This window comes from Heteronotia binoei, chromosome 2, assembly GCF_032191835.1.
Source record: "Heteronotia binoei isolate CCM8104 ecotype False Entrance Well chromosome 2, APGP_CSIRO_Hbin_v1, whole genome shotgun sequence".
NCBI classification, from domain to species: Eukaryota; Metazoa; Chordata; class Lepidosauria; order Squamata; family Gekkonidae; genus Heteronotia; species Heteronotia binoei.
This window is the reverse complement of record NC_083224.1, coordinates 29,128,201-29,148,580: the sequence shown is the minus strand read 5'-3', so window position 1 is coordinate 29,148,580 and position 20,380 is coordinate 29,128,201. Positions and strand designations below refer to the sequence as shown.

The following is a 20,380-nucleotide window of genomic DNA, read 5'->3' as shown; positions in this document are numbered from 1 at the left end:
TTGCTTGATGTGGGTTAGTCATGGCTATCTTTGGGGCTCAGGGTTTTTTTTTATCCCATCCTGCACCCACTCCCACTCAGTCTGGGTTTGGCATGAGGGTTGCTGGGAGTTGGGAGGTTACCGCCAACCATGGACACAATTGTGCTGTATTTCAAAGAGACCCACAATTCCTTTTCCATTAGACCAGAGGTGGGAATGTCCGGCCCAAGGGCCATTTATGACCCTCGAGACCACTAGGACTGGCCCTCAAGGATTGCTGGGCCAAGCCAAGCCACGTGGCGGCTTCCCTGAGCCCCAGCTGGCCAGTGAGGAATGTGGGGCCCAGCTGTGTTGTGCAGCAGCCACCCTGGGGCCCAGCTGGCTGGCAGGGAATGTGGCGCCCAGCTGCGCTGTGGCCTCCCTGGGACCTGGCTGGCCAGCCAGGATCACTGTGGGGCCTGGAAAAGTCACTGTCACAGTTCAGGTAATCCCCCCTTTCTTTATTTCCCTTTCTTTCCATTTCTTCCCCCTATTTCTTTATTTCCCTTTATTCCCCTTTCTTCTCCCCTTTCTTTATTTTCCTTTATTCCCTTTTCTTCTCCCCTTTCTTTATTTTCCTTTATTATACTTTCTTCCCCCATTTCTTTATTTCCCTTTATCCCTCCCTTCCTCTCTCTCGCTTTCTCTCTGTGGAGAATGAGTGGTGGGCATTGAGAAGGACTGCTGCTGGGGTATGTGGGTGCCTTTAAAGGTGTATTGGGAGGAGATGCAGTTTCCGCATGAAGGGAGGGAGGGAGGGATGGCAGGGGTGGGAGCCAGCTACCACCAGCTCAATTTGCACTTTTTTACCCCAGATGGTGTGGTCTAATATGCTAATGAGTTCTTGCTGGGCTTTTTCTACAAAAAAAGCCCTGGAGCTAGGCATTTGCCTAGGGTGGTGGTCCAGGTGTGTGTATGCCAAATTAGGCTCTCCCCGCATGACTTCAAATAGAAAAACAATTATTTACATTAATTTTGCTGGCCTGAATCCTTCTCCCACGGCAGAGCACTGTTTTTTTTAGCTGATAATTTTGTATGGCCTGTGAATGATGTTATAAATATCCAAATGACCCCTGGCAGAAAAAAGGTTCCCCACCCCTTCATTAGACACTCATAAGGCCATCACTTTTGCTTATTTATTTTATGTACAAAGTTTGTCGCCTGCGTTTCTGCCCTTATCAGGGCCACCAAGGCAGCAAACAGATTAAAAACATACATAATAAAAACATATCTTTTAAATCCATGAGAACTAAACAAAAACATATCATTAAAAGAATTAAAGGCAAGGTAAAATATCACACAAAAAAATTCCCATAAAAGCAATTAAAATGTAGCACAGAAAGAAGGGAAACTCAGGAAACTCCTCAGCAAGGAAACGCCTCTGGCAGCAGAAGGAAACAGATGAGTCTCTGTGGGAACAGAGGTCCAGTTTCGGTGTCACAAAAAAGAAATTCCTCTCCCTGGTTGTCACCTGCCAAATCTCAAAAGGTGGGGACAGCTGAAACAGAGTCTTGAAGGATGATGACCATCAGGGGTCGTTTTGTAGAAAAATAGGTGGTAGAGCTCATTAGAATAACTAATTAGCATATGACCCCCCCCAGCCAAAAGCAACCTAATGCAAGAAAGGAGAGCCCCGGGCAAGTGAGGCCTGCTTGGGCTGGCTAGAGATCCAGCCAGCCCAAGCAGGCCTTGCTTTCCTGGGGCTCTCTTGGGCTGTCTCCCCCCACCCCTGAGTCAGAAGGCCAGCAAGGCACTTGCCTCCCAAAATCACATAAGAAGTGGAGAAAGGATGTAATGGGCTTCTCCAGGGGTTAATGAGGGCTACTGGTGGCTGGCTGCCTGCTCTCCTAATCCAGGGATTGTTATGCAGCTGCACTAGGGTTTCCAAGTCCAATTTCAGAAATATCTGGGGACTTTGGGGGTGGAGCCAGGAGACACTGGGGTGGAGCTAGGGGGGAGGGGGGGAAATGGCTGCCGCTGCCGCCTCTTCTTCGCTCACTGTAGCTGCTCCTCCAAGATGGGCTCAGGCTGAGCCCATCTCGGAGGAGCAGCTAAAATGAAGCCGAGAAGAGGCGGCCCTGCTCTTCCGGCAGTTTCTGCAGGAAACACCGCTGGGCAACTGGGCCTCCGCGGAGGGTGTGGGGGCCGCAGAAGCCGCCTGCCTGGTCCCGGGGAAGCCACGAAGGCAGCAGAGAAGGGAGGGCAGCAAGGGCAACCCACCGGGCCTCGGCAGCTCCATCCCCCCGGCCTCCCTCCCTCCCGTGCCGGGGCAGGGCAGGGCGCTCACCCACCTGGGGTTGCTGGGGCTTGGGGGGGGCGGCGGCGGCTGTGCTGCTGGAGGCGGCTGACCACGCGGCCAGTGTAGAGGACGGGCTTGAGGGTGCACGAGCGCTGCGGCCAGCCGTAGCAGAAGGTCTCCGCGCCCTGCCCGTTGCGCCCGTAGCGCACCGACGAGGAGCACATGGAGCGCGAGCGCAGGCAGCCCCTCCAACCCCTGCTGTTGATGCTGTTCACCCCCAGCATCCTCCCCGGCAGCCCCCGACGCCACCAGCAGCAGCAGCAGCAGGAGGATGCCGAGCGAGTCAAGGAGGAGGAGCATTTACAGTGAGCGGAGAAGAGGCGGCAGCAGCGCAGCGGCCGCCCGCTTCAAGATGGGGCAGCTCGCTGCGCTCCTTGGCGCCATTTCCCCCCTCCCCCCGCTTCCGTTTTTTGGGGGAGCAGGGGAAGAGGGTGGAAATCCTGGGGTCCCCCGCCAGGGCAGGAGGGTTGGGAAGCCTAAGCTGCACCTACTATTCGATGGACAAGGTAGGTGGGGAGGAAGAGGGGGAACCCTCAGAAAGGTTCAGGAGCTGCACTCCTGTGAGCTGCTGCTGAATCTGAGGCCTGATGACTATAGTCCAGGTGGTTTGCAAGGAATGGGCAGTCATTCAGTATGCTGGTCTCCAACTATATAGACCTCTAAAGGTCAACACTAGCACTTTGAAGACTGCCTAGAAACTTTCTTTCTTTCCCTCCCACCCTCTTTTTTGGTCTTTTCATTCAGTCTCTTCCCACCTACACCAGGTTACCTTTACATATCTCTGTAATACCTTTACATCTCCATATAATACTGATTGTAGGTAATTTCACACAGCCTTTAAAGCTGGACTGTCAAACTGGTTTTTTATGAGGGCCAGATCTGACATAAATGAGACCTTGTTGGGACGGGCCACATGTGTCATAAAATGTAAAGGTGTTTTGTATGAGCTTTTTCACACAGTCTATGTATTCCGGTATGGAAGCTGGTCAGTTACTGAACAGTAACGGGTTTCTGCTGGCATTTCAGACAGACCCGATTCAGTAACTGGCTGCTACCGGAATACTCTCACCTTTTCACACACTCCCGCAGCTGTCCCGGTAGTGAGGCGTGCCTGAGTCGTTACAAACAAAGAGCAGCTTCTTCCACTTTTCAACCCCTCCTTCCGGGTTGAAATTGCTATGGGGTGCTGTGTGAAATGTCCAGTATCTAACCCGGGAGCAGTTTTCGCGCCCTTTTTCACCCGCCGGCGCGCAATCTCCGGGTTTTTTTTTTTAACGTCGGGCTAAGATCACTATAGCGCTATAGCGACATATCACAACAGCAGCACCATAGGGATGCCTGGATTGCATTAAGATGCCAGAGATTGCCGCCGCTGAAACTTGGTAACTTATCTCAATGGAGCCTAGCCATCTCTATGGTGGTGCTGTTGTGATATGTCGCTATAGCGCTATAGCGATCTTTGCCCGACGTTCCAAAAAAAAAAGCCGGAGATCGCGCGCCGGCAGGCGAAAACGGCTGCCGCTGGTGGAAGTGAGATAAAAGCGGAACAGTGTGAAATGGCTTGCTTCAATCACGGAACCCTACCGGGGAAAAAACATGTGTCTGAAAACTCCCATCCCTGTCTCGGATTACTGCAAGGCGGCACAATACCGACTCCCTTCCGGCTTCCACTGGTAAGTGTAAAAAGGGCCTATCTCTCCCATGTGATCAAGGGAACTGGGCAAAGCAATCTCTGGTGTTTTCTCTCCCTTCCTAGGGGATGAGGGGGAGGAGCCTCAGCCAATAGAAGGGAGGCTTAACTCAGTAACTCTGCTGTGTGATTGAGAAAGCCTGGCAAAGCAAGGTCTCCCTCCTCCTCCCCAAGTAAGGAGTCTCAGCTGATGGAGAAAACAGGCTGGATTCGGAGAGCGGGCAGGAGAAAACAGTAGCTCCTGTACAATTAAGTCAGCAAGCCTGGCAAACCAAGCTGTGACACAGAAAAAAGCAAGACAGAGGGAGAAGGAAGCTGAATTGCTTGTGGGGCTGATAGAATCCCTCTTGGGGCCTGATTCAGCCCCCAGGCCACATATTTGACACTCTTGCTTTAAAAGCTCAAGAACTCAGTTCAAAAGATATGAACCTATGAAGCTGCCTTATACTGAATCAGACCCTTGGTCCATCAAAGTCAGTATTGTCTCCTCAGACTGGCAGCGGCTCTCCAGGGTCTCAAGCCAATTTTTTTTTACACCTATTTGCCTGGACCCTTTTTTTGGAGATGCCAGGGATTGAACCTGGGACCTTCTGCTTACCAAGCACATGCTCTACCACTGAGCCACCGTCCCTCCCCAAATATTACAAATATATATTTATTATATATTTATAATTTTTCTGCAATATCTTTCTACACCTATTTTTCTACAAATATATATACATACAGGGCTTTTTTTGTAAAAAAAAAAAAAAAAAAAAGCCCAGCAGGAACTCAATTGCATATTAGGCTACAACTCCTGACATCACCATTGTTTCACACATGTAGAAAAAGCCCAGCAGGTGCTCATTTGCATATTAAGCCACACACCCTGACACCAAACCAGCAGGAACTGCATCCCTGTGGGTTCCTGCTCAAAAAAAGCCCTGTATATATGTGTGTGTGTGTGTCTGCACTGCAACGAAAATAAATTCAGATTTAACCATTCGCACGACATTCCTATGTATTCTCACGTCTTAGTCAGGAATCGGAAGTTTCCTTCCAGAGCAATTTACACCGCTGCCCTTTCCTTCCTCCCAAACCCTCCCTTTCCAGTGAGCCCCCGCTAGCCGGAAAAGCATCCGGAACCTTCGCGCTCAGTTTGTTGGGTATAGGAGGAGCCATTATTCTTCGCACCACCCGGAAGTGTGCCGAGTTGGTATTATGATTGCAGTCAGGTCCATCCGGGGCCGGGAAGGGAAGGATGTGGGGTGCTGCAGGGGGTCGGGGCTAGGTCCCTTCCCTGTTTCCCCACCGTGAGCGGCGGGGAAGGTGGAGCAGGCCCTGCCCGTGTGCTGCGTCCTCCCCGGGGAGTCTGGGCTGAGAGCCGCGCTTGCAGTTAGAAAAGGGAGGCCAGGCGGTGACTCACTAAGACTAAGGGGGCAAAGAGGAGTCTCTGGGTGCTCAGAGGGATTAGGGGCTGGAAGAAGGGGCCTCTCCCCGAACATTAGAGGGGAAATCGAAGGAAGAGGGTGGAAAGTCTCGAGAGAAACGTTTTGTAGCTTTCTTTGCAAGCCCCGAGAGGATGTTTAAAAATTCTGAGCTGCAAAGCGCAGATCCTTCAGACCTTACCTGCAGGCGCAACCAGCAAGGGGACTTTTCAGGAGAGAACCTGTTGGTAACCCTTGGGGGACGTGGGTCGAAGGGTCTTTGAGAATCCTTGAGGGAAGGGGGGGCCCTAAAAGCCCCTGTGGGGGATTTAAAGCCATGGCCACTCGGCGTTTAACAGACGCGTTCTTGTTGTTGCGGAACAACGCGATCCAAAGCCGGCAGCTGCTGGCCGAGCAAGTGAGTAGTTACGGCTCCTCCAGCCCTCTGACTTCACGTAGCATGGCTGCTGCGGTGAGTCTCCTCCCTTCATCCTACTGTGTATCCTACATTTCACTGTTCTAGTGCCAAGTGCTTAGGTCTGTCAGACAGCGAGCAAGCTTTTGAATTTCATTTTGCATCTCTCTTGCTTGGCTTTTTGTGTCTTGTCTTCCGTTTCTTCCTTCCTAACCCCGGGCTCCTCCTACCCATCTCAATTCTGTTAAGAACTTTTTCTTACCTAAATGTGGTTTTCTTTACACTCAACCTAACGTCCTTTCAAGGGAATATCCCAGGGCATCCATAATCTATTGACATGTGATTTTCTTATAATGAAGTCAGATTCACTTGATGCATATACAGAAAATAATTGAGTTTGCACACAAATGTATTCTCGGTAGGGAGCTGTAGGCAGTTGCTTGTATTGATTTCGGCAGAATCTCCATGTTAGCCTGCTGCATCCAAAATAGATTCTTGTGGCATGTAAAACTTAAGTTTATTGTGGTATACGCTTTCATGAGTCATAGCTCACTTTGTCAAGTGCATGAAGTGTCGCCTTCAAGGGATAGGTTTATACCAAGAGCTACCAGTAGTGGAAGGGAGAGAGAGTTATCTGTTTTGAATTTCACCAAGAAAGTAAACAAAGTGTTAATATCAACAGAACAGGAGCCTCAGATGGTTTTAACACACAAGGGCAGATTTATGCAGTTTCTTGGTTGCTGCAGCTGCCAGTACAACACAGCAATGACAGGGCTTCCACATGGCAGATTTCCCCACCCTCATCTCAGGCAGCACAGATGGAAACAAGATTCAGTTTTTTTAAACAACATCATCAACAATTTCACAGTAGATGTAGGCTGTTTCCAACTGTTGAGGAACTAGCAAAGTAGGGTGAATCTGAATAGTTTACATAAAGTGGTGAGGAACAGTTGTGTTTTGCCATGAACGTCCTAAGTTCCTAGGAGGCCTAAATGGTAACAAATCCTCATATGAATTCCACCTAGAATTATGAGTTGGGCTGGAGTCCTTCCAGACTTCCAACTGCTCTCCAGTCTGCAAAGATCAGTCCCCATGGAAGAAATGACAGCTTCAGGGGCTTGACTCTATGGGCACTGCATTTTCACTGAGCTCCCTCCCCAGACTCTATCCTCCCTGGGTACTGCCCTCAAATCTTCAGTAATTTCCCAAGTCAGTGTTGGAAACTAATTCCAGTTCAGCTCTTCATGGAGTCCTCTTCAGTTAGCTTTGCTGAAATATTACAACTTTTAAGTATTTTCAGGTAGGCTGAAATACCCACAGGGTTTTCATTTTTAATGACTGATTTGTGTATATTTATTCCTGTTTGACCCTACAAAACATCACCAAGATTTTCTTTCATTCCATTTTTTTTAAGAAATGGGAAGTATGAAATACATTTCCTCCTGTTTCCAATCAATAATATGGGTTTAGAGCCAATGTTTCCACTAAGCTGTGGAGTCTTGTGAGCAAAACTTCTACTTTGTGAGCTACTGGCATTAAACTTGTCAGCTGCTGCATAAATTAGTGTGCTCTGCCTGAGCTGAGACAAAAATATGTGAGGTGGAAGCTAAGAAATTGTGAGCTAGCTAACACTAACTCAACTTAGAAGGAACACTGCTTAGAGCATTTTTGTGTTGACTGATGTCGCTTGAAGGCTAACTTTTATTCACTTAACCTGGGAGGCTTTGCAGGTTGAAACAAAGCAATGAGCTATTTTATGGGAAGGGCGGGATATAAGTCATAGAATAAATAAATAAATAAACAATGTAACACACACACCCTCCCATCACTGCCTTTCATTTCTTTTGGTTCAGTGATCCAAATGATATGAGGATTCCCAGTGGAGTCATGTTTATCTAGACTTAGGTACTCCTGAGGAAGCTCTAGCAGCATAATGAGATTCACTTTCAAACTGCCACAGTGTTCATGAAATTGAATTTGGGCATTTCCTTCCTGCTGTACGTATGTGAAATATTTTGCTTGGTCCACTGGAATGAATAAGAAGAACAATTCAGTTTTTTGGGGGAAACTATAGAAATGGGCTTGGGGACATTATGAAACAGGGTCTACACCTGTTTTGCATCCTCTTAAGTATGTCCCAGATTTGCCCCCATAGAACTTGCTCAGTAAGTGCCATTAAGAATTAAGTTAGCTGCTGCATCTGCAATATTCCCATCTTGGGTTGCACTGTTTGAAAGCTAGATCCCAGCTTACATGTAGATAATTAACTGTGGCAATTAAAGTTAAGTGCAGCCCTGTACTTTTGTATGTTTACTACCTCTCTGGATCTCCTAAATGACCTTCAACATGCCTGTAAGCTGCTCTGACTCAGAATCTTAGCTGTCTCCTTGCTGTCTTCCTAGAGCATTCAAATTTAAGACTCCTAAAATAACAGCCCTACTGTCTCCTCTTTCTTTTCCTTTGCTACTATATCTGTTTGGTAGTCCTACATCAGGGCATGGGGAAGAATCCTCCTAGCACCAATAATAATAATAACAGCATCAGATTTTGGGGCAATAGCTTGGCACCCAAAGAGAGAAATTTCTGAGGGCCTAGTTTCAGAGTTTTACAGGTACAGGATTTTTCTAGCCCAGCCCAGTCTACAACTGAACTCACATTCTTAATTGCCTTTCCCCCCTTAATTCAGCATCTCATTCTGTCCCTTCATTTTGCTCTCTTTTCAGCTTGCTGATAGTATCATTAGTAAAGACTTATTATACCAATATTTTTGTGGTAATAAAACATGGAGCCGCTGTTCTCCCATCCCCCTCACTTGAATTCTCCCTTAAAGTGAAAAAAGAAAAAAAGTAACACCTAATTTCTGCTTTGGTTCACGGGAGCATTGTTTTGCTTCATTGTGTATTATGCCATTCAACTGCTGAACCTTTGGCTATCTTTTTTTAAAATTTCCTCCTGTCCTTGAAAAATTAACTAATGAAATGCTGTGCGTGTGTTAATACATAGTAACCTAAGCAGTAGGTTCTGCTCTGTTCAAAGGTTACCCACTTGCCGTGCTGTATATTTTGGTTATGCGAAAGGAAGATATTATAAATGCATATTATAAAGTATCATGAATGTAGGGTTGCTATCAATGTGGAGGAAAAAAATACCCAGCTCCTTTAAAAGATGCTTAGTGGGACGTTATTCACCAGTCTGTGTTCTTTACCTCTGTGCATTTGGAAAATTTCATCTGTCCATTTCCATAAATGAAACATTGGTTAAAAGAGTGAGACACTAATTTCTCCTGATTGCTGGCAACCCTATGGAAACGTGTTAAACATTAATCATATCTGTTTTTAAACTGTGTTGCTGACACTTAGCCCTAAGGCATAACGTGAAAAGTAAAAGTTGGATGCATCTCCTAGAAGGCACAGAGCTCTTTTTGTTGAAACAGAGCATCCAGATGGTCGTTATGGATCAATGCAGTAATTTGTACCTTAACAGAATTCTAAAATTGTACACTTTGGGGCCTGTTGTTCTTAACTGGTTTGTGCAGAACTGCAGAGGCGTCTTCTGTTATTTAGTCGGGGTTAGTGAGTGCTTTCAAAGAAGTCTTTTAGTTTAGAAACAGACTGGGGTTTTGTGTTCATTCTGGGGTTTTGTGCTCATTCTAAGTTATTTGCTTAATGCCAGGTGAACAAGTGCTCCTGCCTGCATAGCACTAAGGAATGTATTGAAACTAGAGTCAGAGTAGGAAAACACATTTAACAGCATTCTAATTTATTATAATAAGCTAAAATGAATTGTGTTGGATCCCGCAGATCTGTTCTTTTAGCAGTGAGGCCTTCCTCCCATTCAAGGAACCTTTCCCTGGTACAGGAGGCTTCTCCACCAGTGGAAAGCTCTTTGCCCAAGGGAAAGGGCACCTACTAGAAAAATTAATTTGGAACCCAACCAAATGGGTTACATTGAATGTTCACAAACTCTTTTGCCCAAGTCCCTCTTCAGATAGTTTTTAAGTTCTCCTTCTACCTTGAGATGATTCTGCGTGTTCAGTTCCCTACTCCCAGCTGTTCATTAGAGTAGAGGGGACACATGGCATCCCTGCTTTCTGCACTCGTAGAATTTTCTCATGTTTGTGGTGGTACGGGAACGCTATGCAACTGGACTGTGCACCTTAAACTCTTTTTGTTCTTCTCGTGCCTGTGTCTCATAGCACTCATTGTGCCACTCTGTAAAGACACAGATCAAAATGGTAGCTGTGTTAGTTTGTCTGTAGCAGTTGAAAAGAGTAACAGCCCAATAGCAACTTGAAGACTAAAAATTTGTGGTAGGGTATGAGCTTTTGTGAGTCAATGCCTATTTCGTCAGGTATCAGTGATGCACGAAAACTCATACCCTACCACAGATTTTGTCTTTAAGTTGCTGCTGGACTCTTACTCTTTTCTACTGTAAATGCATAGCGTTCCATTTTCCAGACCCCTCAGTCATATTAAGGGGGTTAGCAAGGACTTCATGCTGTGTCCAGACTGGCTCTTAAAGGCTCCATATTTATCTACGGTTGCTGATCAAAACCCCAGACTGCAGAGCTGTATGGCACAGTGGCATGACTACAGTTATATACAATAAATTTTAGTAATGAAACTGAACATGATAGAGAAATTGAATAATAGTTAACCTAAACAGGAGTACCTAAGAGCCACATTGTATGAACTGTGTCAGCTTTGTGGAGACTTGAGTGTGTGTGTGTGTGTGTGTGTGTGTGTGAGAGAGAGAGAGAGAGAGGCCTTCCTAATCATTCCTTATGATCAGATCATTCTACCCAAAATATTAGAACTCGAGGGCATCTACTGAAATTGATGGGCAGTAGATTCTGGATGGACAAAAGGAAATATCACTTTACCCAGAGTGTGATCAACATGTGGCATTCACTGCCGGGGGGATGTAGCCATGGCCAAAGGAATAAACAGCTTTAAGAGCGGATTAGATTGATTCATGGAGGATAGGTCTATCGGTGGCTACTGGCCATGGTGACTGAGGGGAACCTCCATGTTCAGAGGCACTAAACCTCTCAATCTCAGAGGTAGGAGGCAACATCAGGGGAAGGCCTCGTCCTCTATATCCTGTTGTTGGCCTTCCAGACGAACTGGTTGGATACTGTGCAAGACAGGATGCTGGACTAGATGAACTACTGGTCCAATCCAGCAAGGTTCTTCTTATGTTCTAGGAGAATGCACCACTAGATGTGCTTCAAAAGCCTCATCATTTTTATTTATTATTAAGGCTTGTTTCCCTTCTTTCCATCGTAAAACAGATCTCCAGCACAGCATACAATAATTGAAAATTGTCACGGAAGCGCAGCTGCATTAAGATATGACGGCTGGCTGAAAGCAGCTCCTAATTTCCCAACCTTTGTATTCATTTTTTTTTTATTTAACAGAAATGTGTGCCCTGCCATTCTGACTTCATAAGGTCCACCATGGTGGCTAACAAATGAAAACATACAAAATAGAACCACATTTTGAAAACCGTTAAAGCCAAGAAAAACGGCATCATTAAAACCAGAGTTAACATTCATAGCAAAAACAACCGTTAAAACATTGGGCAGGAAGGAGGGAATGCCGTATCAAACAAAGTCTTGAACTGCTGGTGGAATACGGCAACAGAAGGGGGACAGGCGAGTCTCCCTGGGGAGAGAGTTCCAGAGTTTTGGTGCCGCCACTGAAAAGGCTGTCTCCTGGGTCGCCAGCAGCTTAAACTTTGAAGGCAGAGGCACAAAAGGCAGGACCTTAGAAGATGATGACAGTGGCAGGATAGGTTTCTAAGGGAATAATAGAAATAGTTAACATATTATTAAAATCATACTCAAATGGTGACTAGATAGAAATCAAGCTGGATAATTATTAGGATCAGTAGCAGCAACTGTCTGTAGCAGTAGAAAAGAGCAAGAGTCCAGTAGCACCTTAGGACTAACAAAAGTTGTGACAGGAGATGAGTTTTTGTGAAGTGAAGAAGTAAGCAGTGACTTCTAAAAGGCCATCCCCTGCCACAGATTTTGTTAGTCTTTAAGGTGCTCCTGGTCTCTTGCTCTTTTCTTAGAGAGCCAGTTTGGTGTAGTGGTTAAGTGCACAGACTCTTACCTGGGAGAACCGGGTTTGATTCCCCATTCCTCCACTTGCACCTGCTGGAATGGCCTTGGGTCAGCCATAGCTCTCTCAGGAGTTGTCCTTGAAAGGGCAGCTGCTGTGAGAGCCCTCTCAGCCCCACCCACCTCACAGGGTATCTGTTGTGGGGGAAGAAGATACAGGAGTTTGTAAGCCACTCTGAGTCTCTGGCGCAGAGAGAAGAGCAGGGTATAAATCTGCAGTCTTCTTCTACTGCTGGATAAACATTGTTATCCAGGGATTTTTGGAGCTGAAATGCCAGCTTGCAAGTGAACACCATATCCCACACACAGAATAGTCTAGACTGGATGGAAACGCTTGAGATCTGATGGCTCAAGGAAAGGCTCTTTAAAGAAAGGGTCCCTCAACAGCTTCCTGGAGCCTGTGACAGGATCAGCAAGGCCATTTGTATTTAAAAAAAAAAAATCCAGACCTTGGAACACTGCAAGTCCCAGTGCTGTTTAAAAGTGCTTATGGAATAGCAGTCATGCAATGTGGAGCATGAAAGGTTTTTGTTTCCTCTCTTTAGAAAACATAAACGTTATTAAAAGGGAATAAAAGCATCCCTGTATGAACTGGTTCTTGATCTATCGAGTAAGCAGCAAAGCAGCTGACTTGACTCATCCATATTCTTTACTGTAAAACAAGCAGCTTTTCCTGGCTGGTAATGAACACGACCTGCCTCGGCTGTCTTCTGGATTCATTTCCTCCTCAGCCCAGACTTTTCATCTATCTTTAAAGAGGGCCTTCACATATACATGGGCCTTCACATCTTTCCCCCCGCTAGCTTGGCATTAATGCATGTTTCTGTATGAATAGGCAGTTCCTCGTGCTTAAGTTTCATCTCTTCCCATTCGATTGACTCAACTGTGTAAATAGTTTTCTTTGTAACCGGCAGCTGGCGAAGTCAAAATTTATACAATTTTTAAGTAACGTTTTTACAATGGCAAAGGTCACATCTGTTAATAGATTCCCCCCCCCCCCCCCCGGCGTGCTTTCTTTTGGCACCGCCTTGCCAGTTCTTACCAATTTGTTTGTCCAGATTATGAGTTCAGATCCCCATGGGTCTTCCCGGCATCTGCAGTTTTTAAATGCTTGTGATGTTTGTGTAAAAAAAAAAAAGTCTCTCGCAAGGAAAATCAAGCAGAGAAACAAACAACCAATCAAACGGCAGGTTCTTTCAAGTAGTTAATGGGATAATAATGGCTAGGATATATGGAAGAGCTGTGTATTTTCAAAGGGCTTTGCTATCCAGGGCAAAAAGGGAATATTTTTCTAGGCCCTAGTTCAAATAGTATTAGTCAGCAGGGCATTAAATCTGGTTTTCTTTGCCTGGGGTGAACAAAGAGTTTACCATAGTCAGGGGCACCATTTGGGAGACCATTTAAAGAGGATTGTCAGGGGCACCATTCAAGGAGGGGCCATGGCTCAGTAATAGAGCATCTGCTTGGCATGCAGAAGGTCTTAGGTTCAATCCCCAGCATCTCCAGTTAAAAGGATCAGGCAGTAAGTGATGTGGAAGATCTCTGTCTGAGACCCTGGAGAGGTGCTGCCAGTCTGTGTAGAGTAGACAATACTGATCTTGTTGGACCAAGGACCCTAAAATGGGTTCAATGGGAAGGGGTCCAACTGAACCAGACCAGTGGTTGAAATTGATTCCTTTGTTCAATGGTGCATCATTGGACAGCACCCACATCTAACAGAATGTTAGGTTAACTGCAGCAAACGTCATAAAGCAAGGCTTTTCATAGATACAGGTTGGTAGCCATGTTGGTCTGAAGAAACAGAGCAAAGTTAAGAGTCCAGTGGCACCTTTAAGACCAACAAAGTTTTATTTCTGTGTATCTTAAAATATCTTCATCATATTATATGCTGATTTGCTTATTAGCCTCTGCCTATAAGTTTGAATGGTCATCTTCCATTTTATTGTATCTGAAGAAGTGTGCATGCACACTAAAGCTCATACCTTGAATACAACTTTGTTGGTCTTAAAGGTGCCACTGGTCTCTGACTTTGTTCTAAGGCCTTTCATAGAATTCAGCTACATAGTATGCAATTACATTGGATTCTGCGGCAAAATCCTCCAATCATAAGAAGCCAACTCAATGCTGCAGCATTTCTGAACCAGTTGCTGATGAGTTAGCAAACTTGTTAAATTTCTTACGACTTTCAAGAATACCGCTTTTTACTTCTTTTATGCTAATGGCATGCTTACAGAACCAGTTACACCTCGCACTACCCTGAATGGCCATACCACAAACTCTGCTTAGCTCTCAATACTTTATCATTCCCTTTCACATGTTACTGTGTGTGTCCAAACCAAAGGGGGTTTTTATATTCACTTATGGGCAAAGCCAGATATATTTTGTGAATGTCTGAAAGCAAGCATGTTTCCTCCATATTTTGAGTATGCTGCCTATCAAACACAGGTGGCGGTTGCTTGGTCAGTATTTGCGCTGTGTTTCAGTGGTCAGTGTCCACTGTGCATTTCAAGTAGAACAGGGGTGGCCAAACTTGCTTAACGTAAGAGCCTCAGAATAAATGTCAGATGTCTGAGAGCTGCAAGACATGAATGCAAGATGTCTGAGAGCCGCAAGGCATGAACATCAGATGTTTGAGAGCTGTGAGACAATGGAGGAAGGAAGGAAGGCAAATAGGGGTGGGAGGAGGGAGAGAGAGGTGGAAAGAAAGCAACTTTAACTCTAAATGCATTCTCCAAGCTGTCCGCTGGCTTGGTCAGAGAAGTGATTTAAAGAGACAAATGCCTTCCCCAAGCCAGGTGATAGGGCAGTGGGGGCTTCAGGAGCCACACAATATATCTGAAAGAGCCACATGTGGCTCCTGAGCCAGTTTGGCCACCCCTGATCTAGAATGTCTTTCATCTCAAATTTACAACATTGACCACAGTTTAGATATTAGGTACACTCATAAATATAATTTTAGATATACTACACTTATGCAAGGTGACTGTTGAGTACATTGACAAAATTATTAAAATGATTAAATTTAACTGTTTACAGTTTAATCTTGAATGATCCAAGAAACAGTAAATATTATTATTCAAAAGCCAAGAGATGCTAGTAGCCCCATGTTGGAAGAAGAGCCTTTTGCTTTCTGCTCTTACACATACATGTCAGGAAGGGTCATCAAAGCCTGCTGTCAGGTTCCAGCCTGAGGAATTCTTGGTCTGTTGCCTCCACCATTTTCTTTCTGGGTCCTGTTGCTGACACAACCACCACCCTCCTATAGTGATGCACAGAGCTTTTGTGGTAGAAAAAGCTCAGCAGGGACTCATTTGCATATTAGGCCACACCCCCTGACACCAAAGCATCTGGAACTGCGTTCCTGCTCAAAAAAAGCCCTGGTGATGCATGTTATTTGCTTTAGCAGGCTTGGGAAGGTTGAGCCATAGGATTTAACAAGGAGTCAGACGAAGAATGAAGGTGGCAAAGTCTCTCCTGGCTGTGGTAGGGAGACAAAAATACTCTCCCTTTGGCAATCAGGAAATCTGTTTCTAAGACCAGTTCCAGTAGAAGATTTTACTCCCAAGAGGTGGCTATTGAAGTAATACCTAGATAGGCATGTTTTGAAGGGATCAGCCACACATAATTAAATCAAAAGAGTCTCCAGGAAATTAAATCAAAAGAGTTTCCGGCTCAACATTAGGAAGAACTTCCTGACCATTAGAGAGGTTCCTCAGTGGAACAGGCTTCCTTGGGAAGTGGTGGGCTCTCCTTCCTTGGAGGTTTTTAAACAGGCTAGATGGCCATCTGACAGCAATGAAGATCCTGTGAATTTAGGGGGAGATGTTTGTGAGTTTCCTGCATTGTTCTGGGGATTGGACTCGATGACCCTGGAGGTCCCTTCCAACTCTATGATTCTATGCCTGGACATTCTTCTATTCAGAAACGCAGCATGGCTGCCCACGATGCCCTACAAAGCAGTTGCACAGACACAAAACATTCCAAAGAGGGATCCAAGTGGGCAGCCGTGTTGGTCTGAAGCAATAGAACAAAGCAGTAGACAAGTGCACCTTAAGACCAACTAAGTTTTATTCAGTATGTAAGCTTTTATATGCTGTAAGCAAACTTCACCAGACAAAATTGGAATGGCGAGCAGCAGTTCTTAATATAAGTGGGCCCACTTATATTAAGAACTGCTGCTTGCCATTCCAGTTTTGTCTGATGAAGTTTGCTTAGAGCATACGAAAGCTTACATTCTGAATAAAACTTAGTTGGTTTTAAAGGTGCACTTGACTACTGCTTTGTTCTATTCCAAACAGGGGTGTTTTTTTAATGTGCATGACGCCCACTAGGATAACTTCAGTAGACCTCTTATGGCTGCTCTGTGTTATACCAGGCTGCGTCTTGAGCCATCCCTGGTTATCTGTGATTTCTACTTAATGAAAACAGATCCTACAGAGACTCCGCAGATTTCCCAGTTCAGTTAATGAACTGGGATTGAATTAGGTTTTAAAAAATTATAGCTCGCACTGCAACACAGGTTACAGTTTCACTTTATTGTTTAAAAATGTATTGTGCAAATGTATGTATTTAAAAGAAACAAAGCGTTCTGTGGTCATTTTTGAATGCCCTTTTTCTTCTAGCAAATATGAAAAGGAATATATATATATATATATATATATGTACACATTTGTCTACCAAGGTTAAAAATTATCCTTGTTTTTTTAAAAAAAAAAACTGGTCCTGCCCTCAGAAGGCCTTTTGGTTTTCTTTTGATAAGCTGAGCAATTTTGAACAATGCAGTTCCTGTGTTTCTTCAACTGACTGTATACCCTGTGCTCTGTTCTATTCTTTTGTTTCCTTCTCTTAACCTTTTTGCTGTCCCTATATGGATGGGGCTGATGGGATCAACAAACCACCCCAGGAGCTGGATGAGGTATAGTTTTGTTTCTTATGCTACTTGTCTTTCCTTGAAAAATGTGCCTTAGAAAAGGCAGTGTGGGGCGGGGAAGGTGTAAACAAAGACACAGATAACACATGGAGTTTATTAGGTTTGAAGTTTTTATTAGGTTTGAAGTTTTGAGAGCCTTCAGAGAGAATAGTAGTTTTTTAAAGCTAGGTGTTAAATGTGAAATTCAGTGAGCCTGTTTTATTAATTTTACTTCCACCAGGGACTTTAGTAACAGAGAGTAACAAAATATAAAATCTGTACAACAATGCCATGAAATTGTTTAGGTGGAGATAGAATTGTTTGCCCAGGATCACAGTGAACTTCTGGGAAAGAGTGAGGATTTTTTTGTTTAGGTCTCCCGATATAGTACAAATTCCATGTGGCCCAACGGCACACTTTTCCCTATAAATATCCCATGAGCCTCTCCTGTTAAATATGGCTAATATCCTAAACAAAATCACACCCATTAAGGTCCATTGAAGTCAATGGGCTTAGAAGGGTGTAACTTTGTTTAGGATTACACTTTCACACCCCTTTGTGTAGCCTGGTTGGAGTGCACCCACCTTTAAAAGGCTGAACTAGCCTGCCTTAGCCTTATATGGGCCAGGGTAACTGAAGGACTTCCTTCTCCCATACATTTTTGTCTGCAGGGAGATTTGTTTGCAGGGAGAGGCCCCTCCTGACTGTCCCACCAATCAAAGAAGCTTGCCTGATTTGCACATGAGACAGGGCCTTTTCAGTGGCAGCCCCACGATTATGAAGCAACCTCTGTAGGTCTTGTGGCCCATTTATTTGCAATCTTCAAGAGGCAGTTGAAGGTATTTTTATTTAGAACTGTATTTGACTAATTTAGTTTTTATTTATTGGCAGTCCTAAATAAGATTTTAAACTGTAGACTTTTGTGTGTGTTTTATAATCATTGTTTTATTAACATTGTAAGCCACCTTGAGTTCCACAAGGTGGAAGAGTAGCTAATAAATTTTTTAAATAAATTAATTATATAAATTAACTACCTGTGTTGGCAGTCTTTGGTAGTGCTGAGTAACGGAACTAAAATACTGCAGGAAATGGAAAGAGAGACAGAGAGAGAAATTGTAATGTTCTTTTAAGCATTCATATTTAAATCTGGAATTTAGCAAAAATAATATTAAGTGTGATCAGACCCCTAAGCCTTTGAGTTTGCATATTATTTTCTCAGGGTTTGGCTTATTTTCCTTGCTTTTCTCTCCCCAAAGTAGCACTGGTTTAATTCCCACTTGCCTTAAGCACATGGGATCAATTGGAAGATTACATGAAAGCTAGAAACATCACTTTAAGCATCTTGATGCTGTATAGATGCTGTATGCACAATCAATCTGCTTTTTCTCTTTTCAACATCCTCTGAAGCCTGCATATACTTCGTTATGATGCTGACACAAACCAGATTCTTTATCTGATAACTGCTTTCTACTGACATTTTACCTACTGCATCACCTGAACTTAATCTCCAGTTTTGTTAATATAATGATGATTTGACTCTCTGCCTTTTAAGGAACCTATATTGTTCCATTTGGTGTTAGGGAGATGTACATTTTGGGGAAAAAAATATTTTCGGTTGGAGGCTGCAGTTTTTCCATCTCCTCCAAAGGCTAAAAGAACAACTTGATCCCAACTCTAGCCAGTTTGGTGTAGTGGTTAAGTGTGAGGACTTTTATCTGGGAGAACCGGGTTTGATTCCCCACTCCTCCACTTGCAGCTGCTGGAATGGCCTTGGGTTAGCCATAGCTATGGCAGGAGTTGTCCTTGAAAGGGCAGCTGTTATGAGAGCCTTCTCAGCCCCACCCACCTCACAGGATGTCTGTTGTGAGGGGAGAAGATATGGGAGATTGTAAGCCGCTCTGAGTCTCTGATACAGAGAGAAGGGCAGGGTATAAATCTGCAGTCTTCTCTACCAAACACCATCTACAGTTTTCAGATCTGCCTGGCATTTGGCACAGGTAACAGGCAAAGCTTTAGATCAGGGCTTAAAACATCAGTCCCACCCCCCACCCCCCCCAATGCCTTCTGGAGAACTCAAAAGCTTGCATACTGTTGTTCTTTAGTTAGTTCTGTTACCCTGGGGTTTTTTTGTTTCTGAACCAAATTAAGAGACTTTAAACTCGCAATGTCAACCCCCTGAGGATATCTTAATGCAGCATTTCCTTTAATTTTTCAAGCTAATTTCAGATGTTTTATATAGTTTCCTGAAGGAACAATACATTACTGTTTGTTGTATTGTTCAAAGCAACCTGTGTTGTCCAGCTATGCCTACTCAGAGGAAATTAACAGGATAGTACTATAAAACTCACTGCCCAAGAGCTAAATCATGGGGAGCTGAGGGCTAACTAAATTCTGTTATATGTTCTAACATTTTCCCCCTGACCTTAAGGAAGGAATTTCCTCTCTGCTTCAGTTTTCTCCATGTTAAGGTTGTTGGGGAAGGGGGGGGGGCAGGTAATTGGACTAGCAACCCACGCCATCCTTAAAGTGTGAGGTAGGTTACTAAATGGGTGTGGTAAATAAAACCCAATAATTGAGTTGGTATTGTGTTAAGCCAGACTGGACAAAATGATACTGACAACACATCCACACCAATGGTTTTGTTTCAGAAAGACTCTTGGATAGGGTTACCAGCTCTGGGTTGGGAAATACCTAGAGATTTAGGGGGTGGAGCCTGGGGAGGGCAGGGTTTGGGGAGGGGAGAGGCTCCAATGGGCTAGAATGCCATAGAGCCCAGCTTCCAGAGCAGCCATTTTCTCCAGGGGAAGAAGAAGAAGAAGAAGATATTGGATTTCTATCCCGCCCTCCACTCCGAAGAGTCTCAGAGCGGCTCACAATCTCCTTTACCTTCCTCCCCCACAACAGACACCCTGTGAGGTGGGTGGGGCTGGAGAGGGCTCTCACAGCAGCTGCCCTTTCAAGGACAACCTCTGCCAGAGCTATGGCTGACCCAAGGCCATCTCAGCAGGTGCAAGTGGAGGAGTGGGGAATCAAACCTGGTTCTCCCAGATAAGAGTCGGCACACTTAACCACTACACCAAACTGGCTCTCCACTGGAACTGATGTCTCCACTCTCCACTGGAACTGATGTCTGTCTCCTGGAGATCAGTTGTAATCCCAGGCAATCTCCAGCCACCGCCTGGAGGCTGGCATCCCTGCTTTGAAGGAAGGGAAGTGCTTCCCTGTGGGATGGATAGTGAGGCAGGCTTGTCAAGACCAGGGCACCCCTGCAACTAACCTCCACATCGTCTGCTGTATGCCACCGTTAAGAGCTACACAAATCTACAGAGTATGGATGTAATATTTCTCTCAGAAAACACTGCAGAAAGGGGAGACATTTTTCTTTTAGTGCCACCCCCTCTTGGCATAAAATCTTGTACCAATGCGTTAAGTTCACATTTCTTTGGGTGAATTTTATATGCAGTTTCCATATGGCAGCCATATTGGTCAGCCGCAGAACAGCTAGATTCAAGTCAA

At 44.8% G+C, this 20,380-nt stretch overlaps 1 protein-coding gene across 3 annotated transcripts in view; it reads left to right on the top strand.

Moving 5' to 3' along the window:
• Nucleotides 1-5,166: 5,166 nt before the first annotated feature.
• Nucleotides 5,167-20,380, top strand: part of STX16 (syntaxin 16) — a 28,101-nt gene continuing 12,887 nt past the window's right edge. The window contains exon 1 of one of the 3 annotated variants that reach the window (XM_060230732.1): nt 5,167-5,831. In XM_060230732.1, coding sequence (XP_060086715.1) covers nt 5,751-5,831 — 81 coding nt within the window. In that variant the 5' untranslated portion in view covers nt 5,167-5,750. Of the gene's footprint in view, nt 5,886-16,743; nt 16,871-20,380 lie in introns of those variants that run through there. The other 2 variants (XM_060230731.1, XM_060230733.1) reach the window with 2 other exon arrangements.